Source organism: Acanthochromis polyacanthus, chromosome 1 (assembly GCF_021347895.1).
Source record: "Acanthochromis polyacanthus isolate Apoly-LR-REF ecotype Palm Island chromosome 1, KAUST_Apoly_ChrSc, whole genome shotgun sequence".
Taxonomy (NCBI): domain Eukaryota; kingdom Metazoa; phylum Chordata; class Actinopteri; family Pomacentridae; genus Acanthochromis; species Acanthochromis polyacanthus.
In genome coordinates, this window is record NC_067113.1 from 38,785,217 (window position 1) to 38,810,453 (window position 25,237).

The window sequence follows — 25,237 nt, forward strand, 5'->3', positions numbered from 1 at the left end:
AACATCAACAATCCCATGATTCTTTGCAACTAAAATTAGCTAACTTGCTAAATTTATGTTACGCTAAAAATTATACAATATACTATATTAGCATGCTGTAGCACTACCTAGCAAAATAATTTACAATAAGCTAATAACATTATGCTATATTAGCATGCCGTAGCACAAGCTAACTAACTAGCTAAATTTAGATTACGCTAATAAAAAGAAAGAATAAAACTGAACACGTTTAAATCATTTATTTCCTCTACAGCGCTCATAAATGTGGTGCTTAAGTTGAATAAAAGCATGAAAACTACCTTAATCTAGTTACTTTTAAACTTTGGGTTCGTAATGAAGACAATTGAAAATGTAACGCTTCACAATTCCTCAGAAATAAAGTGGAAAAACAGATTGTTTTATATATATATATATATATATATATATATATATATATATATATATATTACAACAGTGAACATTAAAGACATACATCTGCTTTGTTTAACACTATCTTCTATATTGTAAAAGTGTCCTGTTTGTATGTCTTTAATGTTCACTGTTGTAATAAAAAAAACAGATTGTTTTATAGATCGTCAACTTTAAAACGGGCGTTTCTGCGAGTAATCATTCAGCAATTGTTGAATTAGAGAAACCTTTAACATAATTTCATTAGAAGTTAGTTGTTTGGGGCGCTAATGGGCTGATTGGAGCTGATTGAATGTGTTTCAGTGTTAAGTTAAAAGGTTATTTTAATTTCAAAACTCGTCCACGGTTGTTTTAAAAACTCGTCCTCAGTTTCCTCAGGAAAAGTTTCACGTAACCTCAGGTTTAATTTGAGCGTTTTAAAACCTCTAAAGCGGGTTAAAGTGAAATTTGTGTTCCATGAAGGGCAAGTTTCCAATTGTGCGGCTTAGCATCCGGCTAAAATGCCTCGATCCTCTTCCATGGGGGGAATTGGAGCAGAGATAAGGACAGATTTTCCTCAGGATTGAAGAAAGCTGAAAATCTCTTGATCATCTGTAAGATGATCGGCCGGCAGAACATTTACAGCTCAGTGTTGGGTGTAAGTGGTTTACCAGCGTATATAAAGAGGCTCTGCTGGTCGGACAGCAGCACAGACTCAGGTCATCATGGGGAAACACTTCCACCTGTACGAGAACATCTCCAAAGTGGACCCCTTTGAGGGGCCCCAGTACTACCTGGCCCCCACATGGGCCTTCCACCTACAGGCCGCCTTCATGGGCTTCGTCTTTTTCGTTGGAACGCCGCTAAACTTCGTCGTCCTGCTTGCCGTCGCCAAGTACAAGAAGCTTCGAGTTCCCCTCAACTACATCCTGGTCAACGTCTCCTTCGCTGGCTTCATCTTTGTCACGTTCTCTGTCAGCCAGGTGTTCTTCGCCAGCCTCAAGGGTTACTACTTCTTCGGTTACACCTTGTGTGCTTTAGAGGCAGCGGTCGGGTCCATCGCAGGTAAATGCAACGACAAACAGAACAGGTGAGCAGACCGGGAGATGATCTGTACATGAATTCTGTTCTCCTTGGGTTCTCCAGGTCTGGTGACAGGCTGGTCGCTGGCGGTCCTTTCCTTCGAGAGGTACCTGGTCATCTGCAAACCCTTCGGAGCCTTTAAGTTCGGCACGAATCACGCCTTGGGTGCCGTCGCCTTCACCTGGGCCATCGGGGTCTTCTGTGCAACGCCACCGTTCTGGGGCTGGAGCAGGTAAAGAACCGACAAGAACCCTGTTATGTCAGGAACAAACCGATTTACATCAACAAGTCGTTTTAACACCACTGGTTTACGTCAGCTTCTTACAACTACAAAATTGGTTCCAAATAAACCTCATATTAAAGACTTCTGAAAGGTTCTTTTGTTTCTTGATCAATGTTCCCAATGTTCCATGAAAATCTTACTAATTTGCGGGCAGAAACCCAACAGAAACACAACTTTTGCAGTGGTACAGCTGAGATAGAACCCTGTGTTCTCGGTTCTAGGTACATCCCTGAAGGTCTGGGCTGTTCCTGTGGTCCCGACTGGTACACCCACAACGAGGAGTACAAGACCACCAGCTACGTCTACTTCCTGCTAGTGACCTGCTTCATCCTCCCGCTCACCATCATCATCTTCTCCTACTCCCAGCTGCTGGGAGCCCTGAGAGCTGTGAGTTCTACCCACTTCACCAGAAAAAAACGTTCTTGGAAAGTTTTGTTAGGTTCTACTAATCTCATCATTCAGTTCCCAGAATCAGTAAACACTAAGCTAACTAAAGATGTTCTAAAACTGTCCAGCGATGACACAGTGAGACTGAGAGCGTTCTTTTTCGTTGTGCTGGAACATTGTGGAACATTTTGGGAATATCATGTAGGTTCTATAATGTGGTTCCTCAACAACATCCTCAGAACACTGCAGCCCGAACGCTCCACCTTTATAAGTGTAGAACATGGTCAGAATGTTATACAGAGGAATGCTCTATATGTTCTCTCTAGAACATTACAGGCAGAACGTTCCAGCTGACGTTCTGCCATCTGAGTTCTCAAAAATATTTTGAAGATGTTGTCAAAAGTTACACGGAGAACATCCTTCCAATGTTTTCGTTGTGGTAGTGTTCATAGAGGAACGTTCTATAATATGTTCCCTCAATAAAAGGCAAAATGTTCTACTTTTAATATATTACATTACTGGAACTTTAACATGTTCCTAAGGCCTCGAGAACATCAGGAAAACACTGTTCCAATGTTGGCTTGAGAACGTTCTTCCTTTGCTATCATGGAACAATGTGAGAATCTTTTAGAGAAGCGTGTTCTATGATGTGTCCCCTCAGCACATTTTATGACGTTCTAACAAAGTTCTACAAATGTTTTCAGTAGTAGAACTTTGTCAGAACATTATAAAATTTTCTAAAGTTTTTACATTGTTAGAACATCATAAAACGTTCTGGCAAGGTTCTACTGATGTTTTTAGTAGTAGAACCTTGTCAGAACATGTTATGACATTCTGACAAATTTCTATTAATATTTTATATTTTATATATAGAACTTTGTGAACTTAGAGCGTTTTTGGAACAGAAAAGTTCTAACAGTAAATATAACTGAAGTTGAATTGGCGACTGATGATCTAAACTTCTTGAACGAGGAAGAACCTCATTGCGGAACATCGAGTCGACTTGATTTAAAAACACAGAGGTTTCTGTTTCCACTTCCTGGTTTGACGCTTTCTGATTGGCTGCTTCCTGCAGGTCGCCGCCCAGCAGGCGGAGTCAGTGTCCACCCAGAAGGCTGAGAAGGAGGTCTCCAGGATGATCATCGTCATGGTGGGTTCCTTCATCACCTGCTACGGTCCCTACGCCATCACAGCGCTCTACTACGGCTTCAGCACTGACGAGAACAAGGACTACCGCATGGTCACCATCCCGGCGTTCTTCTCCAAGAGCTCCTGCGTCTACAACCCGCTCATCTACGCCTTCATGAACAAACAGGTGAGCAGATTAGTGTCCAATCAGAAGCTCCGATCGGATCAATCCACACGTAAGCTGCTTAGAGACGGCCGAGCCTGGAGGGAAGCGGCTCGTTTGATTGGATCAAATTAGAAAACAGTTAAAGGAAAGTTGATCTGCTTAAACTGTTTCAAGCAGTTCAGCTGATTCTGTAACTAAATAGATAAATAAATGACTGAATAGATTAATGAATAAAACCTATGAAAAGCTCTGAAAATCTGCCCAGCCAAAATCAAAAAAAGACAATGGAAAACTTAGTTTTTTTTTCTTTTGCCATTTTTCAAAGGTTAATATGTAAATTAATTTTTTTCTGTAATTTCACTTAAAAACAGGAACAATCTGTAAAATATTTTGTTCTACCATTTCTCAATTCTGAATGTACATTTTCTTTCAAATACCTATGAAATGATGATATTTTACCTGATAAAATAGTAAAACAGTGTCATTTTATGGTCAAACTCTGGACTTTTTTTTCCCACAGTTCACATTTAAATTTATACTTTTTCAGTGATTCTACCAGTTTTAATCCTGAACAGCAGAAAATTCTTTAGACAATAGCAGTTAAAACCTTCATTATTATTTGTGTTTGTGTGTTTTGATTTTGTATTGAGTTTAATTGAATATTACTGAGTTGTTCTTGAGTTTTTCTTTTCATTTTTGAGTTTCACTGAGTTTTTATTGAATTTCATTGAGTTTTACTGAATTTTTCTTGAGTTATAGTGAATTTGTGAGTTTTACTGAGTTTTTAATTGAGCTTTTATTCAGTGCTCCTGAGTTTTTGAGTTTTATTGAACTTTGTTGAATTTTTGCGTTTTAAGTTTTCTTGAGTTTTATTGCTCTTTAGTGAGTTTTCTCTTAATTTTATTGAGTTATATTTGAGTTTTATGGAGTTATATTTGAGTTTTTACTGAGTTTTACTAGTTTCTAATTCTCCCCGTCGTCTTGTTATCGTCCTCAGTTCAACGCCTGCATCATGGAAATGGTGTTTGGAAAGAAAATGGATGAATCCTCTGAAGTTTCTTCAAAGACTGAGACGTCTTCAGTCTCAACAGCTTCTTAATGTTTGGATCCAAACGACACCAAACACCAAAAAAGGACATTTGAGTTTCCATGAAGGACTTTTCCGACTTTTCAGGAGTCTGAACCTTTGTGAGCTCAGAAAAGATCTACGACCGACCGTGTAAATACAGTTCTAGCTTCATTTTACTGTAGAACTTGTTTGTTAAGATAAAAGGCAACGAAAAAAACCCAAATAAAAATGTCATGCACTGTTTGTCTGTTTGAACTTTTCCACTGGAGAACCAGCAGAACGTCATCTTAAAGAACCCACAACAAACTGCTTCTAGATCCATCATTAAGTCTTCAGGAACGTTCTAACACCGGATGATAAAACCTGTAGGTTCTAAAGAAAGAAGACTGTTTAATCAAACATCCAAAGAACGTTTTAATTTCCAACAATGTAAAGTTAGTAGAACGTTTTAACTTTGACATTCAGGAACACAGAGGATGTTCTACAAAAGCAAAGCAACATTCAAGAACAGTTCTCCAGATGTAGTCAAGACCTCAAATGATTTTTTTTATAAAATGTTCCTGTAATGTGATATTAACTAAGGTGGAACGTTCTGAAGATGTTTTAGGGATGTTGTTGATTAAAGAACGTTCTTCTAATCAAAACATTCTCACAATGTTCCAAAACTACAAAGAATGAACGTTCTCAAACTAATTTTCAAGGCCTCAGATGACAGAACGTTCCGTATAAGACGTTCTTATAATGTGATACATTAACAAAGGTGGAACTTTCTTCCTACGATGTTCTGAGGATGTTGCTGAGGAACACATTATACAACGTTCCTCTGCAAAACAATCTCACACTGTTCCACAACAACAAAGGAAGAATGTTTTCAAACCAACACTTAAAAATATGTTCTCCAGATGTTCTCAAGGCTTCAGAAGACAGAATATATTTTATACAGAACGTCTAAGAACATTCCTGTAATGAAATATATGAACACTTTGCCTTTTAATTGAAGGAACACATAATAGAATGTTCTTCTAGAAGATGCAACATTCAGGAAACGCTTTCAAGACATTATCGAGACCTCAGATGACAGAACGTTCTTCATAAGACGTTGCTCTAATGAGATATAACAACAGTAGCACATTTTGCCTATTTGTTGAAGGAACACATGATAGAACGTAAGACATTTCCACAACAATGACAAAAGAAGGATGTTCTCAACAGAACATTGAAAAGATGTTTTCCAGATGTTATCAAGACCTCAGATAACAGAACGTTCTTCGTCAGACGGTTCTATAATGTGACATATTAACAAACATGGAACGTTCTACCTACAGCGTTCTCAGGATGTTTTGGGGAACACATTACAGAATCAATAAAATGTTCCATAATAAGAAAGATAGAACGTTCTCTGTGCAACATTCGGTTTTTCAGAACAATGTTCTCCCCAAACATTTTTACAATGTCTTTCACCTCCAAGAAGAACATTCTGGGAATGAAAAGAAGAACTTCCTGCTGAGACAAACACTAGCAGAACTTTGGAGAACTTTGTCAGAAGAACCCACCAAAAGATTAAAAAAACCCTCAAATTTACGATTCTAGATCAAACTTTTAGGTCGTAAACTTTATTTCAATGGTAGAAATAAAGTTCCATCAACTTTTAGTCAATTTAAACTAAGTTCAAGTTAAACATTCTTCACCTCGAGATCAAGACTTCAAGTTCCCACCTTCATCTGTACATTTATTTACGTAATAAATGGTAAAAGTTTAAAGAATTTTCAATCGTAGAGAAAACATGTTTGGTGTTTCAACAGAATCTCAGTAGAAAATGTCAAAAAAAAAAATCTGATTGTTTTCTGTAGTGCATCGGTTCTTATCAGGGCTTTCTAGAAAAATAAAAACTTTTTAGCCTTTTTTTAAACTTATTTGGGTTGAAATTTGTCTTTAGCGTCCACCTGAGTCGAATTTAAACAGAAAATGATAAAGTTTCCCCCAAACAACAGGAAATCAGCAAAAACCACTTTTTTTAAAAAAACAGACGAAATATTAAAAAAAAAACCTTAAAAATTTTACAAAAAGAACCCAACAGTAACAAAAGTCTTCAAGTGAAACCTCAAAACAAACCATGATTTTTCTCTTCTGGAGGTTTCACGGAATAAATTATTCTCCAGAAAGGTCATGTTCTCCATCTAGAACTCGTCGTGTCGCAGTAAAGCCTCGCCGAAGTCCGTCACCTGGCTGCCCACAAACACGTCATACTTGTCCAGGATCTCCTTCTTGCTCAGTTTTCCATCCTGAACAAATAAAAAATAAATAAAAAGCACAAAAACCTCATGAACATCAACAAAAAACACAACAGACCAGCTAAAAACTCACCAGCAAAACATTTTGTCTGGTTACGCGGCACTGAAATGTAGAAAAATCACTCATTTTGTAGTTCATGACTAAAAACCAGGCTAGCAGTTTCCCTTTGTTTCCAGTCTTTATGCTAAGCTTTGCTAACTAGCTTCTGGCTGTAGCTTCCTGGGTAACAGGAAGAACATCTGAATCTCAATATTCTGATGAGTTTGACCGGTACCGGGTGGAACACCTGGACGAAAAATAAAGTCTGGGCTCTCTGAGACCTTGTTGGAGTCGGACTCGTGCAGCAGGTGTTTGGCTTCGGCCTCAGCGTGGTCGTAGTCGGCCGGAAGGATCCAGTCCAGAGTTTCCTCTCTGTCCATCTTCCCGTCATTGTTTTTGTCTCTGAACTCTGCGAACTGCTGACGTTCCGTCGCCAACCATTCGGGTTCCTCCTCTCCATCCTCAGCGTTGTACATATCACCTGAAGACGAGGCGAAAAGAAACTGAGAAACCAACTTAAAAACCATTTATTCAACCTTGAAACCGTTCTAGGTCTAATCTGACGAGCAGAATTCGTCAGTAAACTGATTCCATCACGAGACCAGAATCTGCTGCAGGCAAAACGAAGATCAGATGTGATCTGTAGAAGTGCTGACCCCTGCTGGCTAGACTCAAGGACACCTCCCCCCCCCGAAGGAAACAGTAAGATCAGTGGGCAGCTCCTTCAGTGACAGACTGCTTCACCCGCGGTGTGAAAAGCAGAGAAACCACAGGTCCTTCCTTCCTGCTGCAGTCACACTTTACAATCAAACTCCCAGTAGTTTCTGTTCACCCATTTACAAACTGTGCAATAAGAAATGTAAATAATGATGATGTGCAATTTCCTTTAAAAAAATACTGTAAATACTGCTTTCTTTTCTTCTGAAGAAGAAAATATTTCTATTTATATATATATACTGTGTGCTGCACTCTTTCTTTGATTCCAGTGTTCTATTTGCTGCTGTACACTGTAAATTTCCCCGCTGTGGGATTAATAAAGGTTTAATCTATCTATCTATCTATTCAACCACAAATACAAGAACTGTACCTCATTTGTTCCATAATGACGGAACAAAAAGAGACGATAAAAGGAGACGAAATCGTCAAAAAGGTTCCAAAATTACCAAAAAAATCACCACATAAAGAGACAAAATCAACACAAAAGCGGCCTAAACTACCACAAAATGACAAAAATCACCACAAAAATTGGTGAATGTCCCACAAGAAGACAAGCAAAATTACCCCCTGACTCTAAATCTACACAAAAAGAGTCAAAATTACCACAAAGAACCATCTGGTTCTTCATCTCCAATAACTTTATCAATAATCAGAGTTCCACCTTCATACTGTGAATATTTCCAGAGTTCCAGGTCCTTCAAGTCCATAGAGGAGAAAGTTCTAGAGTATTCTAGAACTTTATACAGGGACATAGAAGTCTCCAATGGTCTTCAAAGTCCTGTAACTCTGGAAATATTCACAGTATGATGGTAGAACTTTACATGTCAAGTTCCTCTGGAACCACATTTTAAAGCTGATTTAACGAGAACATAAAAGTTCTGCAGTGTTTTTACCGATGTATTCCTTCAGGTTGATGAATCCATCTCCATCCTTGTCGATGTCTTCGATGGTTTCCTGTCAAAGTGAGCAGACATTTGAATGTTAAACTGTACGTTTCTGCTCCAATCTTTCATCTTTCTCTAAATGTTCTCCTGACTCCGTCGTCGTTCCCACCTGAACCACGACGTCCTTCATGTGTTCGTGATCTTCAGGATGAAGGAACGCCGTGAACTCCTGCTTGTCTGCGATCAAATCTCCGTTCCTGTCGGCGACTTTGAAGCGTCTCTCATCCCTCGCCATCATGAGCATGTAGTTGTACTCCGAGTCCGCCTGAGGGTCGTCTGATGGAGAACCAGTCAGAGAACCTCAGAGAACCCATCTGCTGTTTGAAACTCTCAGAAAAATGATGCTATTTGACTAGTTCCTCACCAGGCTTCATGGTTCTTCGAAACACCACCATCAGTTCAATTTAGTGGATGATTCACCTACTTTTTATGGTTCCTTTAAAGGTTCTTTATTTCTACTGGGGTTCTTTGGTTTGGTTGCATGGAACAGCATGAAATTAGAGCTGCAACTAACAATATCTCCATTATCGGTTAATTATTTGTTCTGTAAAATGTCAGAGAACAATTAGAAATGTGTGTCACAGTTCCTGGCGTTGTTATAAAATGTTGTTCCGTCAAACCAAGAGTCCAGAACTCAAATTATGAAATATGTTCTACTGGAAGGAACCCAGAAATGCTGCAAATTCTGGTATTGATGGTTCAGTGTACAAAATCAGTTGTCATGTCATGTTTTCAGTGTTTCTTGATTTATTCACAAGTTCAGTGAAGGTTTTACGGTTCTATGTTCCACGTCACTGTAACTGATTTAGTGTTTTTCTAAAGACGACGTTCTTCACACCTGACTGAACCCAATGAAGTAAAGAGGAACCTTAATGATCTTTCAACAGCTTCTTAATGTTCTCGTTATTCAACCTGTACCAAAAAAAAAACTAATAGAAAACGCTTAAAGATCCATTTATTTAAAAACATTACTTTTTAAAGAGGTTCTTTACTGAACCAAGTGGGTAAACAAAGAACTGTTCCAAGAACGGTTCCAGATAGAACCTATTCTTACTCAAGTTCTTCGAAGCTCCACTTCTGGCACCTTAAGAAACTAGTTTGTGTGCTTTTTCAGGGATTCTTTAAGAAAGGTCTTGCTAAAAGGCTCTTTATTGAACTAAGAAAGGTTCTTCCACTGCATCACTGTTAAGAACCGTTTTTGGTTCCAGTTAGCGATTTTATTTTACTGAGTGTGCTCTCAGGTAAAGGAAGGCTCTTGAATTGCTCTACAGAAGGTTCTCTGGTTCTTCAAAAGCACCAACACCAATTGAAGAATCTCTTTATTGAGTGGATGGTTCTTTAAAAGGTTCTTCAGCGTGAAATTAGAGCTGTAGCTAACAATTATTTTCATTCTGGATGAATCATTTGTTCTTTACTGAACCAGGAGGGTCCATGAAGAACTATCCTGAGCAGGGTTCCCTACAGAACCTACTTTTACTAAAATTGTTAAGAGCGCCGCTAAAGGAACCACTTTTTGATGGTTCTTTGATGGATCTTTGGCAAGATGGTTCTTTAGATAACCTCCTTGTAAAAGGTTCTTTACTGAACTAGAATCAGTTCTTCTATAGCAGCTACTTTTGGATCCACTTAGCACCGTTCTTTTTCTTTATTTTACAGTTAGAACAGAGTGTGTTTGGGTTCTTACCTAGATAACTGCCATACGTGACGTTCTTGTACTCCTCCCAGCTGATCTGGCCGTCGGCGTTCAGGTCGAAGTCGTTCCACTGATGTTCCACGCTGTCGTAGATGTGCTTCTTCTGGGCGATTTTGATCCAAACCTTCAGCTCGTCTTCGGAGACGAAACCGTCCTGGTCGCCGTCAATTTTATCCACGATGATTCTGCAGACAGACAGACATTACTGAAGGTCTTTTCTGTTACGGTTCTGTTCCATCCTGAGAAACGTTCTCCTGAACTAATCCTATGAGAACCTCCTCAGAATCAGCTGATTCTTTATCTACATTAGCCTCTTGGCTGCTACGAATACAGGCAGTTCATGTTTTAAGTTTAACTTATTGTAAAGTCAATTATTTAGTTAGCTAATCCTACAGCATGCTAATATAGCAAATTGTTTTTAATGTAACATAAATTTAGTTAGCTATCTTAGACAGCAAGCGAGATGTTTAGTCCAAAGGAATGAGTAATTAAAGAAACTAGCTAATACTTTATCAAGCTAATGTAGCATAATGATATTAACTTAACATAAAGTCAGCTATTTAGCTGGCTAGTGCTACAGCATGCTAATATAGCATAATGATATTAGCTAAACATAAAGTCAGCTATTTAGTTAGCTTGTGTCACAGCATGCTAATATAGCATAATTAGCTTAAGCTGAAGTTAGTAAGTTTGTTAGCTAGTGCTACAGCATGCTAATATAGTACAATGTTATTACCCTAATCTAAAGTTAGCTAGTTAGTTAGCTAATGCTACTGGATGCTAATACAGCATAATGTTAGTAGCTTAACCTAAAATCAGCTGGTTAACTAGCTAGTGCTACAGCATGCTAATACAGCATAATGCAGTATTTCCTCTACAACTTTATTCAGCAGCGGCGGCAGGCTGTCTGAGGAGCTGTGACGAGTACACAATTGACACTCGACTGCAGATTTTTCTTTACCACCTATTTATTGAACGGCCAGTTGAAAATGACTTTTTAGAGGCTCAATGTACAAAAAAACCCTAATATTTGAACAAGCTCATCTGAAAACGCAGTCAACAGTTACATCATGGAGTGTAGATATTAGCTTAATGCTATCAATAGTTTACTCACATTAGCGACACTGAGTTGGCACCGGGGTATCGATATGTTATGTAACGTTAGCTAGACATCAATATTTTGTGAAAGTCTGTTTAACTTGTAAAATCTATTATGAGTCATCTTGAGCTAATAACTTTTTCCTGGTAAGTCGCTGCCCTATTTTTCAAGACGACACTCCTCTGACTCTGACCTGCTGTCTGGTGACATGACGTCACTTTCAAAGCCGCGCTCTCATGACATGAACGTCATATTAACCGACATATCAAAGAGTAGATACTGATCGAGATAGTTATCTGTAGTTTACCTTAGTACTCACGAGTACCCGACACAGTGCAGAACTCTGTTGTGAAGGTGGAGACATGCGGCGGTGGTGTGTTTGCGACAATTACAACAAAAAAGAAATAACTTAGAAGGAGCGGCGGCTAGGATTCAGCAGCAGCGGCCCGCCGCCAAATGAATGAATGTAGAGGAAACATTGCATAATGTCATTAGCTTATTGTAAAGTCAATTATTTAGCTAGGTACCGCTACAGCATGCTAATACAGTATATTGTTTTTAGTGTAAGCTAAAAAATTAGTAAACTAATTTTGATTACAAAGAATCATGGGAATGTTCATGTTCAAATTCAGATAGTTGAATCAGTATTTATGTGATTGATATTTCTGTTGTTTGAATTTTGATTTGGTGATTTTTAGTGTTTTTTGGAGTCAGAAAGCATTCTGGGGGTTTAGCTAGCAAAGGGCCAGCATGACAGACTCCTGTAATTATTAATAACCTCCAGACAACGATTACATGCAGAAAATGAGCTCATTTTAACCTAAAATTAAATATGTTTATATATTATATATATATATATATATATATATATAGTTCTTTGTGCTTTGATGCTAATAAATCTAACTTCTGTCATATCGTCAGAAAACAGAAACACAGTTAAATGGTAGTATTTATATAGCACTTTTATCCAAAGCACTTTACATGATACGTCACATTCACACACTGATGGCAGGAGCTGCCATGCAAGGCGCTAACCACGACCCACCAGGAGCAGTTAGGGGTTAGGTGTCTTGCTCAGGGACACCTCGACATGAGCATGACGGGCGGAGGATCGAACCGGCAACCTTCCAGTTACAAGACGGCCACTCTATCCACTGAGCCATGCCGCCCAGTTAACTTCACATTTTGACAAATTGTTCCTGAAAAAGTAATGACTGGCTTAAATAGATAAGTTACTTGTCAAACTTTAATTATTATGCTTGACAATTTTAAAGACGCTTAGTTTAAACAACTTTTTTTGTTGTGTTTTAACAACTCAAGATATCGATAGAAGTTTGCTGTTTTTTCAGGACTTCGGTTCGTCCAACTTAAAATGTCTTGCTGTGGTCACTTAAGAACTTTGTGTTTAAAGTTAAAATGTAAAGTTGGCACCATTTAGTCCCCTAACCCAACCCTTTATTGTGAGTGTTAGAGTTAAAACCGTTAGAACCGTTGTGTTTGTCAGCATTTAGATCTCCTGAACTCACCCGAGTCTCCGTTTGCTCTCCTCTGGTGGCAGATTATCGAAGGTTTTGGCCTCATCTTGGCCCAGGAAAGCTTCATGGTCGTAGTCGTTGTTCTTGTCGTCGTTGTGCTCCAGGTTGCTCAGAGGTTCTTCGTGATGAACTCGACTTTTCTTCTCGGTGGGTTTGCTGCTGCCGTAGACGACGCAGAGGATGAAACACATCAGCATTGGACGGATCATTGTGAAAACTGAAACACAAAGACGCAACTCGGTCAAACATCTACGCAGCAGGCACTATTATGTTTTTAAAATGGTTTATTTTCAGTGAAGTCAGAACTTTATTATCACTGATATTTAAATTCCTGATGTTAAAAACAATGTCAAATCCAATCAGCAGGGACACTTAGCATACAGGAGCAAGGAATTCAAGGTAGCTAGCTAGTGCTACATTAAGCTGAAGTGGGATAATGTTACTAGCTTAATGTAAAGTCAGCTAGTTAGTTATCTAGTTCTACAGCATGCTAGTATAACATGTTATTACCTTAACATAAAGTCAGCTAGTTAGTTAGCTAGTGCTACAGCATGCTAGTATAACATGTTATTTGCTTAACATAAAGTCAGCTTGTTAGTTAGCTAGTGCTACAGCATGCTAGTATAACATGTTTTTTGCTTAACATAAAGTCAGCTAGTTAGTTAACTAGTGCTATAGCATGCTAGTATAGCATGATGTCTTTAGCTTATCCTAAATTCAGCCAGTTGGTTAGCTTGTTCTACAGTATACTAATATAGCATAGTGTTACTAGCTTAGCAAAAGTTAGCTGTTTAGCCAGCAAGTGCTCCAGAATGCTAATATAGCATAATGTTATTAGCTTAACCTAAATTTAGTTAAGTTTAAGTTTAGTAATCTAGTTAGTTAGATAGTGCTACAGTATGCTAGTATAGCATGTTATTAGCTTATTATGAAGTCAATGATTTAGTCAGCTAGTGCCGAATCAAGCTAATGTAGCATAATGTTATTACCCTAACATAAAATCTGCTAGTTCATTAGCTAGCTCTACAGCATGCTAGTACAGCATAAAGTAATATAATATTAGCTTAACCAAAGGTTAGCTAGTTGTTTAACTAGTGCTACTGGATGCTAATATAGTACTATGGTATTAGCTTATTATATATTACTTAGCTAGTTAGTCTGTTAGACAGAAAATAATGTTTTTTTTTTACTGCTGGTTCGTTAGTTTCATTTTTATAGAAAAATATTAATTATTTTTATGTAATCTACTGAAGAACCTCCATTTAACTCAAACATGTAAAAAGTAAAAAACTGTTTATTTGTGTTTCTAATAAGAAAACCCAGAAACTGACAATGTGTTCTGCTGAAAAGTTTCATCATCTCACCTCCCAGCTGTTTTCTATGATGTCATCAGAGCAGTAAAAACATCATGATGCTGTTTTGAAGATTAAATAAATATAAAGTTTATTTATTGATCAGAAGAGGAAGAAAGGAGGATTTTAATCTATTTATCTGCTGTAGTTTAAATAATGTTGATGATTAAAGCTGCTTAATGATCAGAACATGATCACAAATCAATAGGATCTTCTATTGATAATAAACAAACAAACAAATACATATTTTTTCATGAATATAAACAGAGGCTCCGTTTGCTGTATTACGAAATAAACTAATTCGATTTGTTCCAGTCATTAATGTTCTTTTGTTGTAGTTGGTGGATGTTATTGATCCGCCTCCTTCCAATCAGTCTAATTATTGATTAGTGATCAGGAGCAGCTGCAGCTTCCTGATGACCATATTTGGTAAAAACACTGAACTATGCAGCAACAAAAACCAACACGCCGTTAAAAACCGCCCTGACGGACTCACCTGTGGACGTGCTGCTCGTGCACCTGGCGGCGGGTCCCGGTGTCTCCGTTGCTTCGTGTTTACCGACTCTTCTGTCCCCGCTCAACCGACAATCACACGTTCCGGCCCCGCACTCCGGTTTCCGTCTGTCCGGCCCGAGGTGCAGCTAATCGGAGGCCGACAGGAGGAACTTCTCCCGATCTGATTGGTCCACTTCAGCAAGCGCTAACGTTCTGACGGTGTCGTCAGAGGGAGCCGCGCTCGTCCTCTCCACTCATTGGCTGGGGTTCACGCATGGACCAATCAGAGGCTCCGCGATGAGAAAAGTAACAGAGATGCTGCCACGTCCTCAAAGACTGAAAAGAAGAGAAGAAAAGCTGAAGAGGAACCAGAAGAAAACACAGAAAAAAACATTTAGCTATTTAAAATAAATAAATAAATAAAACGAAATAAAGTTAAAAAAATATAAATAAAATAACGGTAAAAAAAAAATGTACGTAACTGAGGGACTTTTGAAGTCCATGGGATATATCTGCATATATTTTTATTAAAAGTAAAAGAAACTAATATTTTTATGTTCATTATGATCATGTCTTTACAAATCACAAATTACTTTTTATTGAAACAAACAATAAATAATAAAAATGATTGGATATGACTAAAATGTCAACTAAATAACTGTCTGAATTTAATACCAACCACCTTCTAATTAGCTAAACAATTTTAAAATGAGCTGATTCAGAAATTGTTTTGATTGTGTTGTTGTTTTAGTAAATTGAGATAATCATGACAGATATTTCTTTTTTGGTAATATATCACATTTTATATGGAAAATAACAAATTATGTCTGTGTCCTAGAAATCACTTTCAACTAAGTTTTCATTTTGTGTTTCAGTTTGTTGTTTTGTGTCTTTTTTTTGTCATTACCGCAACCAAAAGTAAGTTAATTAGCTAGCTTGTGCTACAGCAGGCTAATATAGCATAATGTTATTAGCTTAACTGAATGCTAGCTAGTTAGTTAGCTAGTGCTACAGCATGCTAATATAGCATAATGTTAATGCTATACCTAAAGTAAGCTAGTTAGTTAGCTAGTGCTACCGCATGCTAATATAGCATAATACTATTGCCATGCATAAAGTTAGCTAGTTAGTTAGCTAATGCTACAGCATGCTAATGTAGCATAATGCTATTGGCATACCTAAAGTTAGCTAGTTAGTTAACTGGTGCTACGGCATGCTAATATAACACAATGCTATTGCATTCCTAAAATTAGCTAGTTTGTTAGTTAGTACTATGATATGCTAATATAGCATAATGCTATTGCCATACCTAAAATTAGCTAATTAGTTAGCTATTGCTACTGTATACTATTGTAGCGTAATGCTATTGGCATAACTAAAGTCAGCTAGTCAGTTAGCTAATGCTACAGCATGCTAATATAGCATAATACTATCAACATACCTAAAGTTAGCTAGTTAGTTAGCTAGTGCTACAGCATGCTAATATAGCATAATTCTATTAACATAACTAATGTTAGCTAGTTGGTTAGCTAGTGCTACGGCATGCTAATATAGCATAATGCTATTGCCATACTCAAAGTTTGCTAATTAGTTAGCTAATGCTACAGCATGCTAATATTATATATACATATATGTATATATATATATATATATATATGTACACCACACACACACACACATATATATATATATATATATATATATATATATTTATAGGCAAAAGGAAATAAATAACTAGACAGGAAAAATCAGGTCAACTAAGACTGTATATTTACTGCAATGAATTAAGATCAGTTTCTTCACAAAAATAAGAAATTTACATCCAAATGTGTTATTAGCAGCAGAGATACTGATGGTTAGAGTAATAAATACCACATTTTTAATATATTAACAGTTTTAGCATTAATATGAGTTATATTGTTTACTACCAGTAACACCAGAGAACTTACTGTTCAAATCAGCAGCAATTACTCTAAACTGTTGATACTCAAAGACACTTTGATATTTGTAATATTGTCAATGCAAAATAGATCTATATGTAGATATGTGATGGCATTCCCTTGAAACAACCCAGTTCGTATTTTACTTATAGGTGTAGTATGACTTTAATAGAATAGATGAGGTTAATTGACTTAATAGTATTGAGCAGGATGAGAGCCGTTTAGAGACTTAGTGGCTCTTAAAAGAGCCGTTGGTTGTGGGTTCAGTTAGACTGAATCTAAGCTCTCTCTCCACGGATGCGGCGGGCCAGCTGGATGTCTTTGGGCATGATGGTGACCCTCTTGGCGTGGATGGCGCACAGGTTGGTGTCCTCGAACAGGCCGACCAGGTAAGCCTCGCTGGACTCCTGCAGAGCCATGACGGCCGAGCTCTGGAAGCGCAGGTCGGTCTTGAAGTCCTGAGCGATCTCTCTGACGAGGCGCTGGAAGGGCAGCTTACGGATCAGCAGCTCCGTGGATTTCTGGTAGCGGCGGATCTCCCTCAGAGCCACGGTGCCGGGCCGGTAACGGTGAGGCTTCTTGACGCCGCCGGTGGCCGGGGCGCTCTTACGGGCAGCCTTGGTGGCCAGCTGCTTCCTGGGAGCTTTTCCTCCGGTGGACTTACGAGCCGTCTGCTTGGTTCTGGCCATGGTTCAGCTTTCTTTCTTTCTTTCTTTCTTCACAGAGAATATGAAGCGTTCCTCCGAGCTGCGCTGCGTTTATACACAGCGCCGGCAAGATCTGGGCTCTGATTGGTCCTCTGGTTTCACGTGATGTAACCAATCAGACACCGCACGGATGATATTTGAAAATTCAAAGTAACCAACCAGGAGAGTCGCTCTGCTTCAGCTGTTGTTTTTGCGCCTTTTTTAGGCGCTAAAAACCTCAGTAAAGAACAGTTTTATGTGAGTATCATGAAGCAAAATCTAAAAGTATGAACTTAATGAGTCCACAGGATGTTTGGGTGTTTTTTATTTCAGCAAACTGCTGTGAAGGAGAATGAAATCTACTATGCATAGCTCTCTAAAATTAAATTTAGTCACAAAACAGGAATAAATATAACATTAGTGATACATTAACATGTTTTCCAACAGGATATTATTAAATAACATGACAAAAAATAATTCATGCTTGTGTCTCTTGAGAATTAAATACAGAAAACTGATAATATTTTAGAAACAATACATCAGATTAAGTTTCCTGAGCTGAATTGGTCATTTCAAGTTGTTGGGAAACATTAAAGAATAGCTCTCCATGCATACTGGATGTATTCACTATTTTAATGTAGTTTAATCCATTTTAATAAATACATTTTATTAGAAATACCAGGGGTCTTTAGATATAAATTACCATTAACTGTTGTATCAGTTTCTTGTATTTATGCTTTCTACAAAGTATTTCTATGAATGTCAATGAACTGCAATAAGCTCAAAATAGTGTATAAATGATAGCATCAGTACAGTTCACTATTTATGAAAATATAGAAAAATCTCTTGAGGTGAATAACCTTAAAATCTAAATAGTCAATAGTTCAAGCATCCTCTAAACTATGTATACACACCATGTTGTCAGATGAAGATCGAAAGTCATATTTACTACATTAAGTTTCATTAATTTTATACATTTTCATTTCACAGTAGCCATTAAAGTGTGCTTCACAGGTACATATTTTACTGCATAACCAGATCAAGTTACACTTAAATATATTTAAGTTTACATTAACTAACAACATGTGATAATACAGTGAACATGAACATTTCTGCTCTCTAGGGGTGTGGGGGGCTCTTAAAAGAGCCGTTGGGTTGATTGTTGTGGTCGGGTCCGTCTAACCGCCGAAGCCGTACAGAGTGCGGCCCTGCCTCTTGAGAGCGTACACCACGTCCATGGCGGTCACAGTCTTCCTCTTGGCGTGCTCGGTATAGGTGACGGCATCACGGATGACGTTCTCCAAGAACACCTTCAACACACCGCGAGTCTCCTCGTAGATCAAACCGGAGATACGCTTGACACCACCGCGACGAGCCAGACGGCGGATAGCTGGCTTGGTGATTCCCTGGATGTTATCTCGAAGGACTTTACGGTGCCGCTTGGCGCCTCCTTTACCGAGTCCTTTTCCTCCTTTGCCTCTTCCGCTCATCTTGTGGATTGCTTCTCTCGAAACTGGTGTCGGAGCAGCTGAGAACAGCCGGCTTTATAGTCACACAGCGGATGTGATTGAAGACAGGCAGCCAGAGAGTGACGTCACCGTTCTCGTTTGAAAGCGGCGCAATGTGGACGTGATAGAGGACAGCCTGCCGCCACTTTTCAAACTGGAGACGTTAGAAGAGTAAAAAAAAAGGTCTAAAATTTGATATAAATAAAAGTATGTGATAATGAACTTAAAATCACATCACAGCTGCTCTGTCTTTATTTTTTGCGTTTATTTTAATATTTAATTTGATATCTTTCATACTTTCCTTACAAAGTAAAACACTTCCTTCAATATTTGCTAAATGTAAATATTTACAAACATTTTGCATTATATATTTATATGCATAATATAGTATGGTTTATTTTAACTGTCCGTGTTCATATATTCTTTACTAGATTTGTATTATCTGTATATATTTTATACTACAAATAACTGATTAATATAGTCAAAATTAGGTGAGAGCAAAAATACTTGTAAATAAATATACATATATAAAGTGGTCATTCTCAAATGAAGGATTAAGTCTTCAGTGAAGGTGTGTGGCTCTGAAAAGAGCCTTTGAGGGTTGTTGTGCTTCCGGGTCTTTACTTGGCTTTGCTAGCCTTCTCGGTCTTCTTGGGCAGCAGCACCGCCTGGATGTTGGGCAGCACGCCGCCCTGAGCGATGGTCACTCCGCCCAGCAGCTTGTTGAGCTCCTCGTCGTTGCGGACAGCCAGCTGCAAGTGACGGGGGATGATGCGAGTCTTCTTGTTGTCTCTGGCGGCGTTTCCAGCCAGCTCCAGGATCTCAGCGGTCAGGTACTCCAGCACAGCCGCCAGGTAGACGGGAGCTCCGGCACCGACACGCTTGGCATAGTTTCCCTTCCTTAGCAGCCTGTGGACACGGCCGACGGGGAACTGGAGTCCGGCCCTGGAGGAGCGGCTCTTGGCCTTGGCTCTGGACTTCGCGCTCTTTCCTCGTCCCGACATTTTCTTGCACTCGTTTTGCTACTGTATCACAAGCCGTAAACGGAATCAGTTTAACAGCTTGATGTCACCATTATATATGCAGTACAACTGCTCGCTGATTGGTCAGACATTGCTTTCAGTAAAGCAGCCAATCAGACGAGGTTACGTCTTGTTTCTGTAGTATGAACGACACTTCTGGAACTGGACTTACAAAATAAACGGCAAAGAGAAAACAGAATAAACACAGAACTTCAACTTCAACAAAATAAATGTAAATGTTAAAGAATCAATGAATGCACACATTAATTTTAAAAATATTAGAATAATGAATAAATACAAAAAATGACCAAAAAAAACCCCGAAAATATTCCTCTAAGAAATGTGCAAAGCTTAGAGTTGAACCTAATATTATAGAAATAAAGCTTCATGTCAAGTTTCAGAGCAATTAGTTTTTGCATTTTCACTAAAATGTTCAGTTGCATTTTAGTTTTTGCTGCTAGTGATGAAACAATATTCATGGAACTACTGGAAATAAGAAAACACAAAAAATAAGCTAAAACGGTACATGGATGTCATTGTAAAAATCAGCAATGAAAAACTTAATATAGAATAAATATATATATATATATACACACATATATATATATACATACACATATATACACACACACACAATACATATGTAACCATTAGTATATTTAGACGTTATATGTTAAAATACAAAAGGAAGCACAGAAAAAATATTTATGAAATATTATAAAATATTTATTTACAAATATTTTACAAAATATTTGTATTTTATTGTAAAATTAATAATAGAAAACTTTTTGTTTCTGTTACAAAACATGTCTCTACAAGCAGTAAAAACAATATAATAAATCTATGTACACATGAAGAAAAGGTGAATATTCAGGCCAAATTTTGTACATTTAAATAAACAGCAGAACCAGTGGCTGTAACAATAGAAATTATTTTACTCCTCAGAAGATGTGGGTGGCTCTTAAAAGAGCCTTTTTGTGGACGAAGTAAAGTTTATGGTTTACTTCTTGGCTGCTGCTTTCTTGGGAGCTGCTTTCTTGGTGGATTTCTTGGGAGCTGCTTTCTTGGTGGATTTCTTGGCAGCGGGTTTCTTGGTGGATTTCTTGGGAGCGGGTTTCTTGGGTTTGACTGCTGCGGACTTCCTCGCCTTCTTGGCTGCTGGTACCTTAGTAGTCGGCTTCTTGGCCGATGGTTTCTTGGCGGCTGGTTTCCTGGGGCTTTCTTTCTTCGTGGCTTTCTTTTTTGCCTTCTTCGGGGTTAGACTCTTATTGGCTGTGGGTTTCGCTTCCGCCGCTTTCTTGACCCTCAACTTCGCCCCTTTCTTGTCCTTCTTCTTGGTCTTCTCAGTTACCTTACCGACCTTGAAGGATCCGGAAGCTCCGCTTCCCTTAACCTGCACGAGAGCACCTGTTTCCACCAGCTTCTTGAGGGCACATTTAATGCGACCAGTGTTTCCCTCCACGTCGTATCCTTCACCGCACATCGCCCTCTTCAGTGCGCATAAGGACACACCTTTGCGATCATTGGAGCTGGCCGCCGCCTTCAGGATGAGTTGGCCGCATGTGGCTTTGTTCCTCACAGTCTTGTTCTTCTTTTTGATCTTGATAGGAGGTGCCGGAGAAACGGCGGCTGCAGCGGGAGCAACTTCTGCCATGATTCTGTCAGAAAGATCCGATCAGACTGGTGAGATCTCCGAGCTCACGCTGGTGCATAAACACACCATGAGAACCGCGGAGACTCAACCCGCCCCGCCTCCTCTCCGCCGCGGCCACAACACGCTCTCACTTGTGTTTTCTCTTCGCACCAAAACGGACAAAATTCCCGTCTTGAGGGCAAAATAAAACACACAGCCGAATCAGGCCGATAGCGGAGATCGTTTTCTTCATAATAACGCTCCAGAAACCTCAAAACGTTTCTCGTGTTTGTTTAGGAAGCCTTCAAACCTCCCCGATCTGCCGCCCAGCGACGCTGTGTTCCGTCACTTTTCCGTCACTTTTCTGTCGTAAAAGCTTTAAAATCCAACTTAATCCTCCTCGACGCACTTTGGCAGCGAGAAAACACGTCTGTTGACAGATGTGAAGGGAAAACGGGGTGCTCCGATCGATGGTGTTTGTTTAAAGTGACATTATTTTGGTATCTGCAAACACAGCGCTGCTGCTGGAGGATGGCTCAGCTAGCTGCTCTCTCGGTGTTACCGCCTCAGTTTAACTCAGCTCATCTTTGATGACTGACTGTCAAACCTCACCTGGATCACACCTGCTGCAGTCTGACACCTGAGAAAACAGTTAAATCACACCAAATAATCTTTCCACAGTTTCAGTAGAAATGCTTTTATGTCGTCCAACACGTTTCTGTCAGCTGTGACAGAAACCTAACCCAGTCCAAAAATGTTCAGGACCAGTCAGAATACTGTCTGAAACCAGTCCAAAACCAAAGCTGAAACCAGTTTTAAAAACAGTCCGAAACAAGTCGCAAAGTCAAAAACCAGTACAAAATCAGAACTAAACCAAACCTAAACTACTCCTAATAAAAGTTCAAGACTCACATCATCTGCAACTAGCCGTCATCCGACCAGGGGCGGATCCAGATAAATTTTAGTGGGGGGGCACAACAGATATTTTTTTGGGGGGGGCACTGAAAAGTTATGAGAAAAAATGAAAGCCGCAACCGACCTCTGGCTTTTACAAAGTATTTTCCATGTTTTTTTGCTCTTTAACCCAATAGGAAAGCTGTATTTGACCTTTTCATGTTGGACTGTTAACATTAAATTATGATGGACTTGTTTTCTTGTTTATGTGAATTACAGCATCATCAGCTGCAGCATCTGCCTGTTATGTAAAAACAGTAAGCTCAACCACAGAATCCTGAGGGCAGTTAAGAGACAAATATTGTACAAGAACAGCTCTATATACAACCCTGTTAATTTCCACTTCTTAGAATGTTTACTGACAATTATCACACATAAAATAAGAAATAATATTCTGTACTTTTAGCAACTAGTTCTCAGCTGTAAAGCATAAACATCATAGGGTTCTGTGTACTGATCAGTCTTAATCAAAATAAGCACTACCCAATACATCACAGCGAACAACAACAATCTGTACCCTTGATCTGTGGTAAAATAATCTTAGATGTTCTGTGCAGTCATGTAAGTTTTAAAATACAATAAGCCGCACTCTATACATTTAAAAGTAAACCTGGGAACAATAATAAACAGTAGCATATTCTTAAATCAAATACAAAAAGCAACACTCAATACATTTAAAAGTAAGCCAAGGATACAGCAGACTCCGTTGTGTCTGCCACTCATCAGAGGCCCAACCAGCTGTTCTTTGTATTGCAATCCATATTTTTGGAGGCTATTGACAATTGTTTCTGTTAGCCCAGTGGCATCAAGCTTATCACCATGTTCAAAATGCAGGAAACGCTCATGTACTGTTGCTTTGTAGTCGTACCTGAGCACTACTGAGATTTGCTCCTGTTTTTTCCAGTCTTTTGTCTCATCAACAAGGATGCTGAATGCCTCACTTTGTTTTACCTCCTCCTAACCATTTCAGCCAGGACTTCTAATATCTCATTCTGAATGTTGTGACTTGTGTATTTAACATTGCCATGCCCCATTTTTGTTCTACTAAAGGGTCATGTTTGGCAATCATTTCTAAAATGGCCCAAAAGTCCCCTTTGTTGCCTGAGCCTTCTGGCTCTCGGTGGCCACGCTGTGAAGAGTAGGACATCAGCAATTGTCTTTATATACTATTGGCGCGATCTTTTTCCAATAAAAAAGATGCACAGGCTTTCGGTTCAGGAAGGTTCAGTCAGACGTTGCCTGGGGACCAGACAGCCTTTATATTGTGTATTACAAATACACATAAAGTCAGTCTGGAACTGCTCCATTGAACCAAATCTAGCCCAGAGGCAGGACTACCGATCACAGCTTGAATTGGAGAGAGCCAATCAGCGTAACACATGTGTGACGCAATCACTAAGCGACCTAACAATTGCCTTTCCGCCATGATGTTTTGTAGTTTTAACCGCTTCCTTCGCCGTACAGGGGTCCTGAGGAAAATCTAAGCTCTCCCTTTCAACAGTGGAGGGCAGCATTACGCATTCTATCGTACAGCCTGCCGGAATTAAAAATACATCCTTTTTAAAAAGAAAAGCTTTAAGAGCTGCTTCTTGTTGAGGTTTAAAGGACAGATTCAGCCCGTGCAAAACAGAGGAAAGCGCACGAGAGAAACCTCGCTCTGTTGCGGTCGCCAACTCTGCCCTGAAGATGACGCATCGTTAACTCCCGCCTCTGGTGCTCTGATTGGTTCGGTCTGATCTGCTCGGAGTTTGAAAACCTGTCAAAATGTGTCAGTGGAGGAGGGCTAGACCGTATTCCCGTATATCCCTTATAACGGGAATACAGTCTAGCTAAGCTAGGCTAAGTCAGACGTGCCCAGCGCTGTCCATGATACACACAAATCCAAACGCTCCAGACCAGAATTTCCATTTCCATAAATCCATTTATTCCATGAGCAAAAACGACAAAGAAAGAGAATCTGCTTACCAGCAGCGGCAATCCAAACCGGCCAAATAGCAAAAAAACAACGCTTACCTACATCAGCGCCAGCGGTCTTAAACTGTGTGGCTGCCTAGAACAAAAAGCCTCCCGGCCCCGTGCAATCACCCACCTATATCCAGGTGCTGCAGTCACCTGGACATAGTGAGTGGACGGACACATAGCCACACCAACAACAAAATAACGATACAAACAAAAGCATTCTATACGATTGATATTAACTCAGAATAAAAAAAAGGTTTTCTACTTAACTTACTACTAAAATCAAATTATACACAGATTGCCGATTTTGCACAAATTACATCAATTTTGGCTCCAACATATACTGTCTATTTTCTTCCATCTTCTTTTGGTATTGTTTATCCATTTCTTGAAGCAAAGACGTATTACTTTCATTACCCCGTCTGTACCCTGTCCATGCCACCATTCAGATGGTGTTCTGCTTTGGCATGCACCTGGAACCCTCCATCCTTGTACATGGCTTTTTTCCAGTTAGAAAATCCAATACCTGAGGAAAATGTCGTCTCAGGAGCAGAAGGGAGTGAGAAATGCCGGCACGTAAAAAAATGTGCAGTGTCCTGGCACTGAGAATACTCAAGCCACGTGTAGTCTTTGTACCAGGAGCTGTTAAAGGCTCTCCATCTATCCGTCCTTGTGTGTGGGGGAAAGCTGTCAAGACTGGTTGCGTAGGGCCCGCAGCTCTAGTCTGAGAAATATCTGTTAATATTTGAAAGCCTGCAGAATAAACCTTCACAATGTTAACATAGTATAGGACTCGGTCATTGTTGAGCAATGAGCATACTGATGTCTTCAAGCTTCAGATGTTGCTTAATGGTGCATTAATCACA

The 25,237-nt window shown here is 39.1% G+C and overlaps 5 protein-coding genes across 5 annotated transcripts; 1 reads left to right on the forward strand and 4 right to left on the reverse strand.

Annotated features, from left to right (window-relative positions):
- The first annotated feature begins 1,111 nt into the window (after positions 1-1,111).
- On the forward strand, positions 1,112-4,746 carry opn1sw1 (opsin 1 (cone pigments), short-wave-sensitive 1). Its single transcript, XM_022212212.2, has 5 exons — positions 1,112-1,452; positions 1,534-1,702; positions 1,975-2,140; positions 3,216-3,455; positions 4,432-4,746. Exons 1-5 carry the CDS (start codon positions 1,113-1,115, stop codon positions 4,531-4,533), a joined length of 1,017 nt encoding a protein of 338 aa, XP_022067904.1. The 5' UTR covers position 1,112; the 3' UTR covers positions 4,534-4,746.
- A 146-nt stretch (positions 4,747-4,892) lies between these two features.
- Positions 4,893-14,843, reverse strand: calua (calumenin a). Its single transcript, XM_022212211.2, has 7 exons — positions 14,671-14,843; positions 12,814-13,039; positions 10,180-10,373; positions 8,605-8,771; positions 8,445-8,505; positions 7,116-7,315; positions 4,893-6,785 (listed from the first exon to the last, which is right to left on the reverse strand). The coding sequence occupies exons 2-7, from the start codon at positions 13,029-13,031 to the stop codon at positions 6,681-6,683; spliced, it is 945 nt and encodes a 314-aa protein (XP_022067903.1). The 5' UTR covers positions 13,032-13,039; positions 14,671-14,843; the 3' UTR covers positions 4,893-6,680.
- A 1,745-nt stretch (positions 14,844-16,588) lies between these two features.
- Positions 16,589-18,907, reverse strand: LOC127533516 (histone H3-like). Its single transcript, XM_051946676.1, has 2 exons — positions 18,477-18,907; positions 16,589-17,301 (listed from the first exon to the last, which is right to left on the reverse strand). The coding sequence occupies exons 1-2, from the start codon at positions 18,783-18,785 to the stop codon at positions 16,888-16,890; spliced, it is 723 nt and encodes a 240-aa protein (XP_051802636.1). The 5' UTR covers positions 18,786-18,907; the 3' UTR covers positions 16,589-16,887.
- A 206-nt stretch (positions 18,908-19,113) lies between these two features.
- Positions 19,114-20,041, reverse strand: LOC110963744 (late histone H2A.2.2). The gene has a single exon (XM_051960089.1). It carries the CDS (start codon positions 19,805-19,807, stop codon positions 19,424-19,426), a length of 384 nt encoding a protein of 127 aa, XP_051816049.1. The 5' UTR covers positions 19,808-20,041; the 3' UTR covers positions 19,114-19,423.
- A 488-nt stretch (positions 20,042-20,529) lies between these two features.
- On the reverse strand, positions 20,530-21,502 carry LOC110963741 (histone H1-like). The gene has a single exon (XM_022212213.2). The coding sequence runs from the start codon at positions 21,477-21,479 to the stop codon at positions 20,826-20,828; it is 654 nt and encodes a 217-aa protein (XP_022067905.2). The 5' UTR covers positions 21,480-21,502; the 3' UTR covers positions 20,530-20,825.
- Positions 21,503-25,237: the final 3,735 nt, after the last annotated feature.

What these genes read in the sequence shown, in the direction of transcription:
- opn1sw1 (XM_022212212.2), top strand. Translation starts at nt 1,113, where the DNA reads ATGGGGAAACACTTCCACCTGTACGAGAACATCTCCAAAGTGGACCCC. An exon ending in AGCGGTCGGGTCCATCGCAG is followed by an intron (nt 1,453 to 1,533) that starts GTAAATGCAACG and finishes TGGGTTCTCCAG; the next exon opens with GTCTGGTGACAGGCTGGTCG. An exon ending in TGCTGGGAGCCCTGAGAGCT is followed by an intron (nt 2,141 to 3,215) that starts GTGAGTTCTACC and finishes TGCTTCCTGCAG; the next exon opens with GTCGCCGCCCAGCAGGCGGA.
- LOC110963741 (XM_022212213.2), bottom strand. Translation starts at nt 21,479, where the DNA reads ATGGCAGAAGTTGCTCCCGCTGCAGCCGCCGTTTCTCCGGCACCTCCT.
- LOC110963744 (XM_051960089.1), bottom strand. Translation starts at nt 19,807, where the DNA reads ATGTCGGGACGAGGAAAGAGCGCGAAGTCCAGAGCCAAGGCCAAGAGC.
- LOC127533516 (XM_051946676.1), bottom strand. Translation starts at nt 18,785, where the DNA reads ATGAGCGGAAGAGGCAAAGGAGGAAAAGGACTCGGTAAAGGAGGCGCC. An exon ending in CTCTGTACGGCTTCGGCGGT is followed by an intron (nt 17,302 to 18,476) that starts TAGACGGACCCG and finishes AAAGAAAGCTGA; the next exon opens with ACCATGGCCAGAACCAAGCA.
- calua (XM_022212211.2), bottom strand. Translation starts at nt 13,031, where the DNA reads ATGATCCGTCCAATGCTGATGTGTTTCATCCTCTGCGTCGTCTACGGC. An exon ending in GAGAGCAAACGGAGACTCGG is followed by an intron (nt 10,374 to 12,813) that starts GTGAGTTCAGGA and finishes GTCTGTCTGCAG; the next exon opens with AATCATCGTGGATAAAATTG. An exon ending in CAACCTGAAGGAATACATCG is followed by an intron (nt 7,316 to 8,444) that starts GTAAAAACACTG and finishes CCTCGTCTTCAG; the next exon opens with GTGATATGTACAACGCTGAG.